Genomic DNA, 16036 nt, shown 5'->3' with positions numbered 1-16036 from the left:
ATAGACAGATAGATATTTACATATTATCTCTATTAGAATATCAGTTCTTACAGGCAGGGATTGTTTTTGCCCTTTTAGTGTGTATATTCTTAGGGCTTAGCATAGTGCCAGTATATAAAAACCACTTGAATAAAATAATTTTTAATGTTAATTAATTTTGCATAAATTTATTTTGTTTAAAGTTTTTGTTTGTTTCTTATATTCTCTAAGTATCCCTCCAATTCCCTATCCCAGAGATCCATCACATATAATAAATGGTACTTTTAAAGACAAAACAGAGAAGAAAAAATAAGCAAAACTCATCAATACACTGCAAGTTAAATGTATCTTGACTTACTGCTACTAACACATTGTGATAAATATTTCAATCTGGGTAGGGGGAATTTTTTTTTGGTCATGATCGCCTTAAAAGTTTCATACCTACCAATGGAATCTCAGTCAAATGGTGAGAGAATTTTAGTCGCTTTGTTTTTCTTAGTAGAAATTGTTTTCCAGATTTTTTTATTTACCAATTTAAAGCTCTACCAGCAATGTAGTATTATGCTTATCCTTCCACAACCCCTCCAAAGTTGACTTTTCCCAGTTTTAAAATTTTGTCACTTTTGCCAATTTGCTGAGTATGAGGTGATATATCAGGGTCACTTTGTATTTTTTTTTTATTATTACTAATTTGTAGTACTTCATGTGGTTGTAGACAGTCTGTAATTCTTTTGAGAATGGTTTGTTCCTATCTTTTAACTACTTAACTATTTCAAATAGATTTCTTAAAGCCATCTATAATTACGTTAGAGAAGCCAACCTGGGAAATAATGAGCAGTATCCCATTCATTGCTGCTTCTTTGAGCACTGGAGGACAGGCAGATCCTTGTCTATGAGTAAGAGCTCCCATACTTCCACAAATGATCCTCTTTACAAAGAATGGGTAACTATGGTGGGGCGCTCTATTTTGTGTGGATAGGGGATAGGACAATGTCCCAAGTCTTTCTTCAAAAGGTCTTCTCTTAGAGCATGGGAATAAATATGTGAATTAAGTTCTAGGAACAATCTACATATCCCTTCATTTCACCAGACAGTTATGCAAACTGAAGTAAAAAAATTACACTGGATTATATAAGATCCATTGAAAAGAAAATGGATACTCATGAATTTAATCAGATATGAGATGAGATTCAGTTTGGAGAGAGATTGAAAACAATCACTTCTTTGGAAGCAGCAGACTGAAAAGAAGAACAACTCAAAAACTGAATGATAGTCTAGAAAATAAGATGGAAGCAAAACTCAAAGGCAATACATACCTGGTGTGCTGTTATCCTAAAAATGTTATAAGCTGTAGAGCATGAGATTTTTCCTAGCTCACAAACTGATTCTGATATGGTCTTGCACTCAAATTTCATGTATAATATTTTTCTACCACAGCAGACTGAGAAATTAAGTGATTCATGAATATTTTAAGATTATGTTTATGAACAGAATGGCCAACATATTATTTCACAACTATGTCAAGAGAATGATTTGTCCACATTTTGCTGAATTTCCCTCAAATTTATTTCCTCACAAAAAGGACTGTACCCCACAAGACAAACTGAAAAGCAGGCAAAGGTTGCTTCCCACTCTCGCTCATTCTTTCTAAATGTCTCTCCCAACTCCTGTTATCCCACTTAAGTTTTCCTTCCTACCCTTACAACTGAAATGACTACTTCCTTTTTTTCTTACCCTTCTTACTCTTTCCAGTCCCTTCATTCCCCATCTTGAGTCTTATCTTATTCATTTCTTATACACAAACTAACTCAATTTTAAAAATCATAAATACTAAATCCCCACCCATTGGCTTGACATTGTGTTGTTTTAAGCTTCTCATATCTCATGGAGAGGGCTGGGGTGGGGGTTTGAGGGGTGTGAACAGGACTGACTAGATCCCTGACCAGAAGTAGAAATTCCCAGTAGGTTTGGAATAATTCAGAGGGAACTGATGCTGAGAAAAGATGAGAGGAGCCTGGCTCCTGTGAACAAGCTCAAGCGGATGCAGGGCCTGGAGACTGACAGAACAAAATCCCACTGAGTGTAAGCAAAGAGGCTTTCCTCATAGTCAGCCAATAAATTCTTCTTGTTTGTGAAAGATGTATCCCATCTGACATAAGGTTGCCATTTAAGCTCTGTCTGTCAAGGCTAAAAGTAAATGGGATTTTCTTTCACTTTGTTTTTATTATTTTGTAGTTTTGAGACCGTACCTAGGGCAAATATCTGAATATGCCAAGAAAAACAAAAGCACTTGGTAAAAGAATTTAAAAACATGTAACACTCATTTACATTTGATTTTTGAAAATAACACACAAAAAAACTGGACAAAGCACCTCATATTTCTACTCTTCAGAGAACCCAATCCCATACACAATTTTTGTCCGTCCAAATTCCCCATTACAAAAGAGAACAATTCAGTTGCTTAATTGTGAAAATTTATCCTTCCCTGATGCTTGTTAGGAAACATTCAGACTACTGTTGCACATCATATAAAAAGCCTAATGGACAAAACATGTAGTTTGAAGCTCTGTCTTCCATATGGTTCAGCACAGTTCCACATTTTTCCATTACAGTTATCAGTTTATTTGGTGAGCTTAAATTTAATAGGTTATTTAACATCGCCCTTTAAAAAAATTCAAAGACTTTTAGGAATCAATTGATCCTTTTCATGCTATTAGGGCTTTGCAGAAGACTTCAGGAAAATTAAGAACAAGAATACACAAATGAATGATGCAAAGACATAGAGTCTTTAGAAAAAAACAAAACCAAACTCTCTCTCACATATAATATGTGTGCAGGTATCCAAAGTCATTAAGTTTGTAAGCAGATATGTATAGCATATATGTGCATTTTTATACAGTTTGGCTTTGTTTTTTTCTAAAGAGAAATATATAGATGTATATGTGTGTATGTACATATCTATATCTGTTTAAAGTCACTGTCTGTAAACAGGTATTTGTAGCTATTTAATTTGAGATAAGGCTGTTTGACTTATACCAACTTCCCCAAATTCTGCAGTACTTATTAAGCTCACCGTCATAAAGTAAAATAGCACAGTGGCAAGTCTACCGGCTCCAGAGTCAGAGGGTCCAAGTTCATAATTCTGCTCCTGTCATTTCCTACCTGTGTGATCTTCAACAAAACACCAATTTCCCTGTGACTGCAGATTCCTCATTTATATAATGAGGGTGTTAAACTCTATGGCCCCTGATCCCTTCTAGCTCTTAATTTATGATGCTAAGATTAAATGATCTTAAAATGTTTCTGATTAGGAAAAAATAATCACATAAGAATTAGTGTATCTAATTCCGGAAATAGTCATACCTGAGCTTCCATTCAACACCTTTACTCCACAACATTCTGAGTCAGGAAATTTTTGTTTAGTTTACTGGGAGTTAGGGTCCCACCAAAGTATGAGTAAATACAAAAATACAGGTAATATTACAAGTAGCAGAACACTTTTTTGATTCTCAAAAATGATGTCTCAGTTTATTAGGGAGATTTTTTTCCTTCATCTGCCCTTCTTAATGTTATCCTTCTTTTCCATGTTTTCTTACTATGTGTTTCATTCTTCATCTCCTTTCATGTCTTAATGTTTAATGTCTACATACTTGAATGTCTTTCAACAATCTTTTAATTTGGGGGAAAGGGGATAAAGTGCTACTTTTCCTTCCTTGTTTGTCATCTCTGAGTACCTTCCTAACTTTCTATGCCTGCAGGAAGCATCATCCTTGAAGGTTTCTCCATAGATGGGGGCCTTGCCCTAGGTGCCTTCAGGTTTAGATTTTCTCTTCTATTTTGGGGGATACATGTATTTGGGATCAGGACATTCTGCGTTAATTCTTCTCTGTTGGTCAATCTGTCCACAAGCATTTATTCAGTGCTTACTATTTGCCAGGTGCCGTACTAAGCACTGCATGTACAAATACAAGCAGAAAGCAAGTCCCTGTCTTTCTTAAGTGGTCCCTCCAAGAGGTAGACAAAGTCCAGAGTACAGCCTAGAGAGGAAAATAGGCCTTAAGGGAAAACCAGCTGCCTTGTGGCATCTTCCCCATCCTCCTTGCCCTTATACTCCATACTTCCTTCACACAAGTGGAATTCTGGAGACACATTATCAGAACAAGAAAGAGCTAGCTCCAGAGTGAAACCCTATATGGATGCTCTGCATTCACCACTTCTTAACTATGTAAAGCAAATCACTTCATCTCCTGTGCCTCAGTTTCTTCATAGAATAGTGATGGTAATCTTTTTACACACACCTCTCCCCCCCCCACCTTACAGGATTGTCATGAAAAATATCTTTAAAAAAGCAAAGCATTATTTAAATATGAGCTATAATGATTTTAAACAATCATAGAGAAAATAAAGATTTTTCCCCCTTTGGTCTGGTCCCTCTGCGGGTTAAATGGCAGCCATAGCAGTTGTGTCTTCTGCCCTTAGCATAGATCACAGGATCACAGATGTGAAACTTAAAGGGATTTTAGCTCTATAGTTTCTTGTGAGCCCTATAGTCCCTTAGTCACTATAATCCCTAGTACCACCTCTTTATAGTCTCCACAGTCCCTTATCATCCCTATAGTCCCTTATGAGTTCCTATTGTCTCTTGTCCAACCTCCTGGTCTCATAGATGAGGAACTGATGCCCCCGAGACTTTAAGACACTTGTCCATTATAAAGCACTTAGCACAGTGCCTGGCACATGGTCAGAACTTAGTAAATATTTGTTACCTTCTCCCTCCCCTTGGCCAGCTTCACATAGCTGGTAAGAGTCTAAGGGGGGATTTGAACAACTCTAATCTTCCTAGCTCTAAGAATATATTCACTACTTCATGATGCTCTTTCTAAGCGTCATAACTCAGGTAAGTAGGAGGTGATCTATGACTCCAAAACACTCTTGTCTTATGACTGGGCAAGAGAAGAGGGTCCAAAAGAATTTTAGGCTTAGTTAGATCTATGAAACCAAGCACCTGGCCCAGTCCATACATGAATGAGAGAGACTTCCTTTCAACTGGAATTTACCATCTCCTCAAACTCTCTTCCTGCATGTTTGTTCATACAAACTCTTAGAAAAGATTGACTATACCCATTGCTTCTTCCTTCTGTCCTCAGACTCACTTAACCTTTTGCAGTCAGACTTCTGTCCTTATAATACAGGAACAGAGCAGTGGAAATAGCAGACTGCATAATGAATTAGGAGACATGGGTTTTATTCCTGGTTCTGTTTCTGACCACCCGTACCACTATGGGGGGGGGGGGTCCTTTAACTTGTCAGGAGTTCAGATTCCTCACCTGTAAAATGAGAGTGATGAATTATATTATCTAGAAGGTCCCTTCTAGGTGGAAAATGTTGTTACAGTCATTTCTTGTGAAAAAGTCCTTATAAAATCCACTGTCTCCTTGCTACTACCCATCCCAAGGGAAAATGGGGTAATTGAGAAAAAATATGAAACCACAGGGAAAAGGAGTGAAACTTTTATTCAGGGAATAGGTCTTAAAAGCGCCCAGCTCCTACAGAATAAGAGAAGAAAGTTTGAAGGTACTTTTTTTTTACTTTAAATATTCCCAACAAAAAAAAAATAAATCAAATTTTAGCTATAGTCTTTGGTAGAGTATCTCACAAGCAGACAGAATACAAAGAAGTCACTGTTATCTGTGCACTCTGTGGCAGATAACCCAGCAGTATTCTGCCCTGAGAGACATTTTTACCACCAACTTGATTTTTTGGCAAAGTCTTGATTCTTTGTAAGCAAGCTAAAACTGTGTTGTATATTTTTTAGAAGGAAAGATGCTGGAAAACCCTGCCTCCTCTATTATACAACTGTCTCTGTGGAGTTACTGCTTCCCAGCTTCTCTCCTTCCACTAAAAATCTGTGTTTCTAATTATTTGCCTCCAGATGTGCTAGCTTGCTCACTTCCAAGTTGAAGCTCTTTGTGGTCCTTTCTTAAGTTTCCAGGCTCTCTAGATCTGTTTCTATCAGTTTTGTCTTCACTATGGTTTAGAACATTTCCCAAGGAATTCTAATCAGTTTAAATGATTAAGATGCTGTTTATCCTATCCCCTGGACCATCTTGGAGCACAAGATTGCAGAGAAACTGCAAAATCCTGGGAGCTGAAAAGTCATTGGAATTTAGGTGGCTTTTTAAAAATCACTTCTCTTTTGTTTTTCATGCTTCATAGTCAGCTTTTGGTGCACTAGCCCTTCCAGACACATATGGAACTCCAGCATAAGTGGTGACAAAATAAAGATCAGCAAACCAAATGCCTTCATTTTACATATGATGAACCAGAGCCTAAAAGGGGAAGTGATTTGAGAAAAGTCACACAAGAGTAAATTTCAATAGAGCTAGAATTTGAACTCAGACCTTCTGACTCCAAATCCAGCACTCTTTCCACTAAATCATGGCATGGTTCCTCCAGTATCCTGTTTGGGAAAGACTTTAATTTATTTTTTTACCAAAATTAAATTTTCTTCAACTTCCCTTTTTTTTAAGATTTTGTTGTTGTTCAATCACATCCAACTCTTCATGAGCCTATTTGTGTTTTTCTTGGCAAAGATCCTGGAGTGGTTTGCCATTTCTTTCTCCAAGTTCATTTTATAGATAAGGAAATGATGCAAAAAGGATTAAGTGACTTACTCAGGATTACACAGCTAGGAAGTGTCAGGGTCCAGATTGGAACTCAGGTCTTCCTGATTCTAGGCCCAGAATTCTATCTCCTGAGCCACCTACCTACCTTTACAAACTAGCTAGAACGATTTGAGCTCTCAGGAAAGGTGTGCTGGATTTTCCCACGTAAAACACATGAGCATCCATCTTGGAACCATCAGGTTTTCTTGATTTCTCTGACTTTGGGGTTCTTGAAAATTGCTTGTCTAATTCTGTGTTCCTTATAATGAAAAAAAAATCATCTCATTTGGTAAGGATTCATTGAGACAAGAGCAGTGGGCTACGTTGGAGTATGAAGACAGAGTATCACAAAACCAAGAAAGCAAGGATGATTAACTGAATAAATGAATGAGTGAATGAATTATTGAGTATTTTCTATGTGCCAACAATGTGCTAAGCTTGGTGATACAAAAGTAGTTATTACCAACCTTTAAAGAATATATATTCTAATAGGAAGAGAAAACATAGCTATGGACCACCAATCAGGCAGTAAACTGACTGAACCTTTCCAGAGGAGATGATGGCATTGATCTGTGACCTGCTTCTAGTCCTAATACTGTTGCTAAACTTCAAATGTGAGTCATATATCCTCTAAGCTTCAGTGACTTCTTCTCTAAGATGGAAAGGCTGGAATAGGTGAGCTCTGCTTTCAGGTTTGGGGAAGCTAGAGGATTCAGTGAATAGAGTGCCAGGTCTGTAGTCAGGAAGACAGCTTTCTGAATTCAAATCAGTCCCCATACACTTCCTAGCTGCTGGGTAAGTCATTTAACCCTATTTGTCTCAGTTTCCTCATCTGTAAAATGAACTGGAGAAGGAAATGACAAATTATTCCAATATCTTGGTCCCTAAGTCCCCAAAAAGGTTACAAAGAGTCAGACATGACTGAACAAAGCACAATTTTCAGGTTTATGAGTCTTATTTGTCTGAAAAGATAAAGGAGGCTTAGGGACTGAATCAATCTATAATGATCCTTGCTATTAGCCTTTTAAACAAATTATTAAAAAATATATAGGGAATATAATTTTAATTTGCCATTGTTAAATTAAATTTACAGAGGATAAATCAGTATGTTTAATGCAGTTTTCCAAAAGGTTTAAAGTCATCAATAGTAAAATATAGGAAAGAGGAATTACTACTCCACCACACTGAATGCGTGCAAATGGTAAAGATTAGCTAGAGATACACTTTCAAGCCTACAATCTCAGCAAATAAAATTACCGTAGATTGTGGAACTCAATTTTAGTGTTAGATTATTATATTTTGCCTTGAGATATTTTCATTAGTTTAAAATACATAATTTTTGTTTTGAAAGTAACCACCAAGCATTATCTATATAATGACATTTCCAAGAAGAAACAATTACAATTTATAATTTCCCCCAACGTTAGCATTTAAAGATTAGCAACCCTTAATTCTTCCATAAGCAGTAAATGGAGTCGAAAGTGAACTTTGACTGACTTCACAATACCTAGGTCCACATACTGGTATTCACACTGAATTCTGTACACATTGGATAAGTCACATGATCTTCAGTTTTAGCTTCCTTATCAAGAAGTTGGGGAGAAAACTCATCATAAAACTTAAAGTTGTACTTACAAACAATAGCCAAACTTCACTTACTTAGAACTCAATTCAACAAACTTTTATCAACTGCATGCTACGTGTAAAACATAGTGATCAATGTTGTGGATACAAAGACAGAGTAAGGCTGAAAACATTCCCTACCCTCATAATCCACTGAGAATATATTTGTGTGTGTGTGTGTGTGTGTGTGTGTGTGTGTGTGTGTGTGTGTGTGCGCTTGCAGACATGCGGGGGGGGACTGTCTCTTTATTTGTATAGTACTATCTATCTCATCTCTCTATTGATTTCAATTTATCTGTGTTGCACTACCTACCTACCTATCTATCTATCTATCTATCTATCTATCTATCTGTCTGTCTGTCTGTCTGTCTGTCTGTCTGTCTGTCTGTCTATCTATCTATTTCACTTGGCATTTCAAAAATCTTCAAATATTCCCCTAGTGTGTATAGGATGACAACATAACATAAAATACCGCACAACATGATATTACATTGTATTGTATCATATGATATATATCTATGTATAAGTATATGCTATGTAATATATCATATAACATTATATGACATACAATGATACATAATACATATATAGCACTATGTGATATACATCATATGATACATATCATATATTATTAATATAATAAGGTAACATACAAATAGATTAATATAACAATAACATATCATGTAAGGTCACATTGTATACCTATTTGCTCTAACTACATATATGTATATATTATATACATGTTAACAGTATGATATATGACTGTACAATATTATGTTGTTAATGTCATTGGTGAATATTGTTTAATATAACACTGTACTACTAATACAATATAATGTGATATTAGACAATACAATATTGTGCTATATTCGTTTGCATAATATATGTGACATGTTATGATATATCATATAACATGATATGCTATTATATGATATGTTATGATAAATTCATCTTGGCAATTAAGTTCCTCTATAATGTAGGGAATCTAGATGGCACAGTGGATAAAAGTGGGACTTAAAATGAGGAAGACGAGTTAAAATCCGACCTTAGACACTTACTAGCTGTATAACCCTGGGTAAATCACTTAACTCCCCTGTGCCTCAGTTTGTTTCCTCATCTATAAAACAAGGGCCATAATAACACCTACCTACCTCACCTGGTTGTGGTGACTATCCAATGAGTTATCACATATAAAGTGCCTTGCAAATTTTACAGTTAATAACAATAATCCCATGTGCCTTTCCACTTTTATTTCATATTATTCTCACACTTTTCCATTTCCACCAAACTATCCTGCAGGCTGTCCCCTATCCACGAGATTTCGTTTCTTTCTTCCCATGAGTGTTTGCCTAGGAATGACAGCTGATATCAGGAATGCAGTCCCCCTTCACCACTGAATTGCAGGCTCCTTTACTTCCTTCAGTGCACAACCCAGATACCACCTCCTGCATAACAAGTTTTTTTCTTTAATTTGTCCAGGTGTGAGCACTTTTCCCCTGTTTAATTTCCTTTGTGTACCATTAGCATTTACTTTTATGTGCACATGATCTAACCTTCCATTAAAGTGTAAGCTTTTTTCAAGTCAAGGACTGTCTACTTTTTTTTTTCATTCCCATCACTTGTACTGAATAATATAGGCACAAAATAAATGCTTGTTAAATTAAATTCAATTGAAAATGTTTCTTTGTTTTATAAAAATATATCTAATAAGAGCCCCTGGAGGAAGAAAATGTACTGGGGTGGAAGGTCTGATGGCCCAGGAATCACAATCCTCAGCTTTTACTCTCAGCTCTGTGCCTAAATAGCTACGTGGCCTTGGATTAGTCCCCTAACCTCTCTGAGCCTCCATTTCTCATCTGTAGAGATCTATAAAATGAGAAGATATGATTATCAAAACTCTAGTGATCCTTCCAGCTCTAAAATCTCATGTAAATCACTCTTTCTAATTGAGTTAAATTGAGGACTCTAATTAGTTGGATTATAGTTATTTGTGTTTACTTCTCCTGCATAATGGTCACAAAAATATTTTTACTATGCATGATAAATGTGAAAAAAATTTTCTTGAAAAAAAAAGAGCTCATTCTAAACATTCCTTTTACTTAGTTTTACTATATAATAATGCAAAAAGAGATGAAAACCTCTGGATGAAAAGATCCAGACAAACCCTAGGAATGTCTTTACACCTGGGTGGTGTTGCCTCAAAAGAAGTCGAAGAATGCTGTAAACACTGTCCAAATACAATTTATAAAAATCTGTGTCAAAGAACAGGTGTTACTGTTGTAGAGATGAATTCTCTACCTCTTCAGTCCACACTCGTAAATTTTGAACTCATAGGTTTCTAAATCACATGTAGAGGGTCCATGTAGATTTATGTGTCCTTTATTACCCTCCTTTGGGAAAAAGAAAAGCCAAATCATCTGTCCACATCTTGCCAGCTGCTCTAAAACCATAGACACCAAGACGAAGCAATGGTCTGGATGCCAGGCCCCTCAGTGGCTTTCCATTGTACAGATGTTCCAGCACCTGGCTGTTGATGGCCACTGTTTTACAGCAGTTTTTGCTCTAAGTTGAGGGTTTGGCCATAATTCTAGCATTCCATCTCCAGATGGCTGTTATTACCACATAATTATTTTTAAATCTGATTTTTCTTTCAAATAATTTACCGTTCTCAAATGTCGCCTCCCTGTACAATACTGCTGAGATCAAACCTTCTTGGTTCTGGGTCTACATTTAAGTTAGTACAAAAGTGACCTACTTTATACTGATTGATAGGTCCTTGAGCAAGCTTATATTCTGTGTGTTATGTGTGAATGTACACATGTGAGCATAGGCATATTAAATCAATACTGAGATTATATGAAATCTATAAACAGTTTCCTAGATAAGTGATGATAATTATTTTATGTTTTAATTACAAATTATCTCAACTCTTTTGAAAGGAGAAAAGAAGGAAAGAAGGAAAAAAGGAAGGAAGGAATGAAAAAGAAAAATGGAAAAATTAAGGAAAGGGAATGGGCAGGAGGGAAAGGAAAAAGAGAGAAAAGGGAGGGAAGAAAGAAGGAAAGACGGAATTTGGGAAATAATGGAAAGTTTTTCTAGTTTTACAATGGAATCTAGGATAGTGTTTATGGAGAAGAGTAAGGAAAGAAAAAAGTTGAGAAAGATATCCTATACTGAATAACAGAGCAGAGCTAAGAATCTGGAAACTTTCCCTTATCACAAACACACACACACGCACACACACACACAACGCCACAAATCTAGACCCACCTACCCCCATACATACATAACACATACATATATGAACATATATGTATTTATGTACTGTTTGTCTTTATATGTTCTCCAATCAAGTTTGTTCACTGTTTTGAGGAGCTTGTGAGTGTGCACATATGTGTATGTATATACAGGGGTAGATGGGTCTAGATTGGTGATTTCATTAGTACATAGAATTCATAGGATGCAGAGCTTCTCAACCAATGCAACTTTACTTCAAATGCCTGGGGCGCTGAGAGGTTAAGGGACTTGCATCTGATCATATAATTAGTGTGACACAGAGGGTCCAGTTCTAGTCTTCCTGACTACAAGGCCAGCTCCCTATCCACTGTACCATGTTGCCTCTTGCCATCACTATATCCTCTTATGTAATACAACTGAGATTTGAGCTTTGAGGACTCGGGAAAGAGTTAATTCTGAGTTTCCAAGTAGATGTGATTAATTTTATCGTCATTAGAAAAAAAAATCAGACTATCATGTATAATTTTCATTCCTCAGCAGGATGCTGTTGATGGTAACTTTAATTTCAATGCTTTATTTTATTTATTTTTTTGTGTTTTTTTAAATGATTTTTTTTTCAGTTTTCTACAATCACTTCCATATATCTTAGATTTTTTTCCCCTCCCTCCCCCTCCTTTCCCCTCTCTCCTCACTCCTTCCCTGACATGGCATGCAGTCTTATAAAGGTTCTACACATACAGTTCTATTAAATACATTTTTACTTTAGTCATGCTGCATAGAAGAATTCAAATGAACGAGAGAAACCATAAAACTCTATGCTTTATTTTAAAGGCTGTTTTTATACAGTTTTGTAAACTAGGACTACTGAATCCATCTGTGCAAAAATGCATTTTCTATTGTATATCACCCAAAATAGGGCTACTGTTTAATATAATGATAACAAGAAAAGATACAGTAAGAACTACTTCTTGATGACGATGTTAGAAAAGGTGAAAAATCAGGAGACTTGGTTCTTTTCCTGGGGGCAGTATTTCCATCTCAGTCAGTATTTTGGCTTTGCCATCAGACCAATATGGTTCACTTTAATTATCCTTTTGACATTTGGGGACTGGTATTTTAAGATTCTTTAATAATCATATGTATCTTCACCACCCTATTAAAATATTTTACAGATTACAGACTTTACAGATTCACTTTGCATGTCACTACACTATAGGCTATTCAAGGGCATTAGTGGGGGAGGTGGAAAAGCTCCATTTCTGAGGTTGGTGCCAATTTCCAGAAAGTTAATTCATGGGTATGAATGAATCTGATACCACAATTAAAACTTCAGTGAATCAAGATTTATAGGGTCCAATTACTGTCTGCCTTTGCATGTTCTCCCATCAAGTTTGTCCATTGATTTGGGGAGTTTGCATGGATATGTGTGTAAATGTGTGCTTTTGTGAGCATGTGTACATGTATCATGTGTCTGCACGTGCATATTTACATGGTAGCTTTCTATGGCCATAAAAAATACATTTCCTCAGGCAATGTACCTTTTGCCAGCAAATCACAGTCTCTACTCACATCTGTCTTGCTCCGCTTCAACTCCTTCACTCTCAGTGTCGCTTGGTAAAATCCATGGCTGATGAACAAGCTGCAGATGCTTCAAAGAATCCTCCTGCCAGAGAGTGAATTCATATTAGATACCCCCTTACAGAAGAACCAGTTGTGCATGTAGGTGCGTGATTAGGTTCCATTTACCAATCACGTCATGCTTTAATTACTTTCACATCACATATTTTCCTTTTTGCTTCTGGAGTTTACCTTTTAATAAGATTTAGAGACTGACTATGGGGATTAAAATATTCTGTATATATTATTTTCTGAATTAATATTCTATGTCCTTCTTGGTACTCATTCTAAAAGTACAACCATAATAATTCCATGAATATAGTATGAAATTTTCTTTACTGTCCTTTGGATCCTTAACTTATGCACCTAAGAAATATTTGAGTCTTAAGGGACCTAAAATATCATGACAACTCCCTTGACTTATCTGTTACTGAAGAAACTCCCTTTTAAATGACTTCCATGTTTCTGCTTTTGAAGCAATCAGAATGATTTTTTTTTCAACTCACCAAATATTTGTTGAGCCCCTACTAAGTGTCAAAAGTATTCTGGGGTGGGGAACCTGTGGCCTTGAGGTCACATGGGACCCTCTAGATGCTCAAGTGCAGCCCTTTGACAGAATCCAAACTTTACAGATCAAAAGGAGTTTAGATTCAGTCAAAAGGCTGCACTTGAACATCTAGAGGGTCACATGTGGCCTTGAGGCCAAGGTTCTGCACCCCTGATATAGAGGAATAGTATATAGGAATATAAAATCAAAGAAAAAAAACATTTCAAAGGAATAGGAAAGAGATCAGCCTCACTGAGAAAAGGCTACAGATTGGGCACTGGTAGATGTTGGTAAATGTGTTCAGTGGAGTCAGATTATACAGAGTAAGAATGTCAAGTTGCTCAGGAAACACTACAAAAAGGTGTAATTCTTCATATTCAGGCACTCTGTGTTTTGTGTGAGGTCAATATGAGCTCTTGGGTATCTTGGAGCTCAAAATGTCTATGACTATGTTACTCCAGGGCATCAGAATCTATAGAAAAAAGAGTGGCTAGGGAAAGATGAGAAATGTTTTCAGCTGTGCAGGTCTTTTAGTCACATCCCGTACCCTGTGGATTACTCTCTTAATAATTCCCCTTCTGGTACTGCTTCTGACTCAGCTGCCTTCTCACTCTGGAACATCCCTCTGCTCCCCTGGCTCCCGTCTCCCACTAGCGAGTTCCTCTTGGGGACCTCCATTTGGAGGATGGACACAGGCCAGCCATGCCTTGTTGCCTTCCTGGCTGTGCTGCTAAGTCTGGACTTTGCTACCATGCCCACATGCAGGTACACTTTTCAGCTACCCTTTTACATGCTGTCATCTCCCTCAGAACTTAAGCTCCTTGAGGGCAGGAGCTGTCTTTTCCCCACTATATGTCTGCATCCCCAGCACTTTGCATACTGCCTGACACATAGGAACCATTTTAACAAAAGCATGTTGTCTACCTGCCTTAATGAATATTTGTTGTTGCTGACAATGTTGATAAGATTTTTCACATGTGAGTGCTTGTGTGTGTGTGTGTTTAGCATGTAGAATGCAATTTCTTCAAGGTTATTTTTATTTTCTTCGCTAGAATTCTTTGTTATAAAGAAAATTTTAAAGAGACCTCGAAAGATAGAAATCTTAGAAATAGAAATGAAGGGTGAAGAAAAATAAGATGCTCATTGGTGGTTTCCCCCAAATTTATTTGTTTTTAAAGCTTCTGTTCGTTAAAGTGAATTGGGAATCCAGATGACAACAGGGGCCAATTAATGGAGATTTCTACTGGACTTGGCATGATTGTATTTCTACTACGTATGCCAAATTGGACATTAAAAATATATGTGGATGGAAATCAACTAAACAGCATCTTGGACAAAAAGCCTGAGAATATGAAGAACTTTCATAAATACGTATACATATATGTGTGTGTATTATATATATATATGTATATGTGTGTGTAGGTATATATATATAATGTGTATGTATATATATGTATACATAATATGGATTTTTATTCTCTTCTTAAATACAATGAAAAATAAATTTGCCTTCTCATTAGACAAGTCCCTACTCCCATCCCCTAGAGGACCTTAAAAACTTCCACTTCTGCCCCCAAACTCCTTCCTACTCAGTGGCAATACCCTCATCTTCCACAGTGACGAGACCTAGAGAAGGAGGACAGTGGATGAGAGGAAAAGATGGTGAGGGGACCTTTCCTACCCCAAACCATTTGGGTGGGCATAGGAGGGCCCTCTCCATAAACAGGACAAGGAATTAAAGGGCCATGCGAGATTGGGGCATTAGAAGACAAAAGGCACATTCAGGTGGGGTGGGGAGGGAGGCAGGGGGCAGGGTTGGGGAAGAGGAAGCCAAAGTCTTCAATGATCAATGAGCACAGAAAATAGTCAGTGGGAAGTGGGCTTGAAATAAAGGTTAAAGGAAATTAATAAGCAAGCAATTAAAACCAGCTTAATAAACAAATTGTGCACTTTTTTTTTGAAAATTTGAGATATTTTGAATATTAAGATATGCTTCTAGGGTATCTCTAAGAACTTTCAAACAATAGAGACACTTTTTTCTTTGTGTAAACATAATTTCATACCTCCCCTTGCAAAGTCTAGAGACTAAAATGAGTCAAGACAGAGAGAAAAGCAGTTTATCTAGTCAGGTTTAGGGCCACTGGCTCTTTCTCTAGATTTCCTTTAGTCAGGGAGTGAAGAACATGAACTAACTCTCAGCTTCCTCATATTCTCTTCCTTGTGCCTGGGCCTCCATCTCTGACCAGCACTCCATCTCTACTGGAACTCGATTGGTCACACGTGTGCCATAACAACCTCAGCTCAGATCTGCCCCACGGCTTCTTCCTAACAATATCCTCCAAGCTTCTGCATCCAGAACACTGTCTCT

At 36.9% G+C, this 16036-nt stretch overlaps 1 protein-coding gene across 5 annotated transcripts in view; it reads right to left on the bottom strand.

The window, feature by feature from the left end:
• C4H8orf34 (chromosome 4 C8orf34 homolog) overlaps positions 1–16036 on the bottom strand; it is a 451431-nt gene that overhangs the window by 45074 nt on the left and 390321 nt on the right. For all 5 annotated transcript variants that reach the window (XM_072604793.1, XM_072604790.1, XM_072604789.1 and 2 more), the window contains one exon: positions 13074–13167. In XM_072604793.1, the coding sequence (XP_072460894.1) occupies positions 13074–13167 (94 nt within the window). The remainder of the gene's footprint in view (positions 1–13073; positions 13168–16036) is intronic.

The sequence above is a fragment of the Notamacropus eugenii genome, chromosome 4 (assembly GCF_028372415.1).
Source record: "Notamacropus eugenii isolate mMacEug1 chromosome 4, mMacEug1.pri_v2, whole genome shotgun sequence".
In the NCBI taxonomy this organism is placed as follows: Eukaryota; Metazoa; Chordata; class Mammalia; order Diprotodontia; family Macropodidae; genus Notamacropus; species Notamacropus eugenii.
This window is presented reverse-complemented; position numbering and strand designations above follow the sequence as displayed.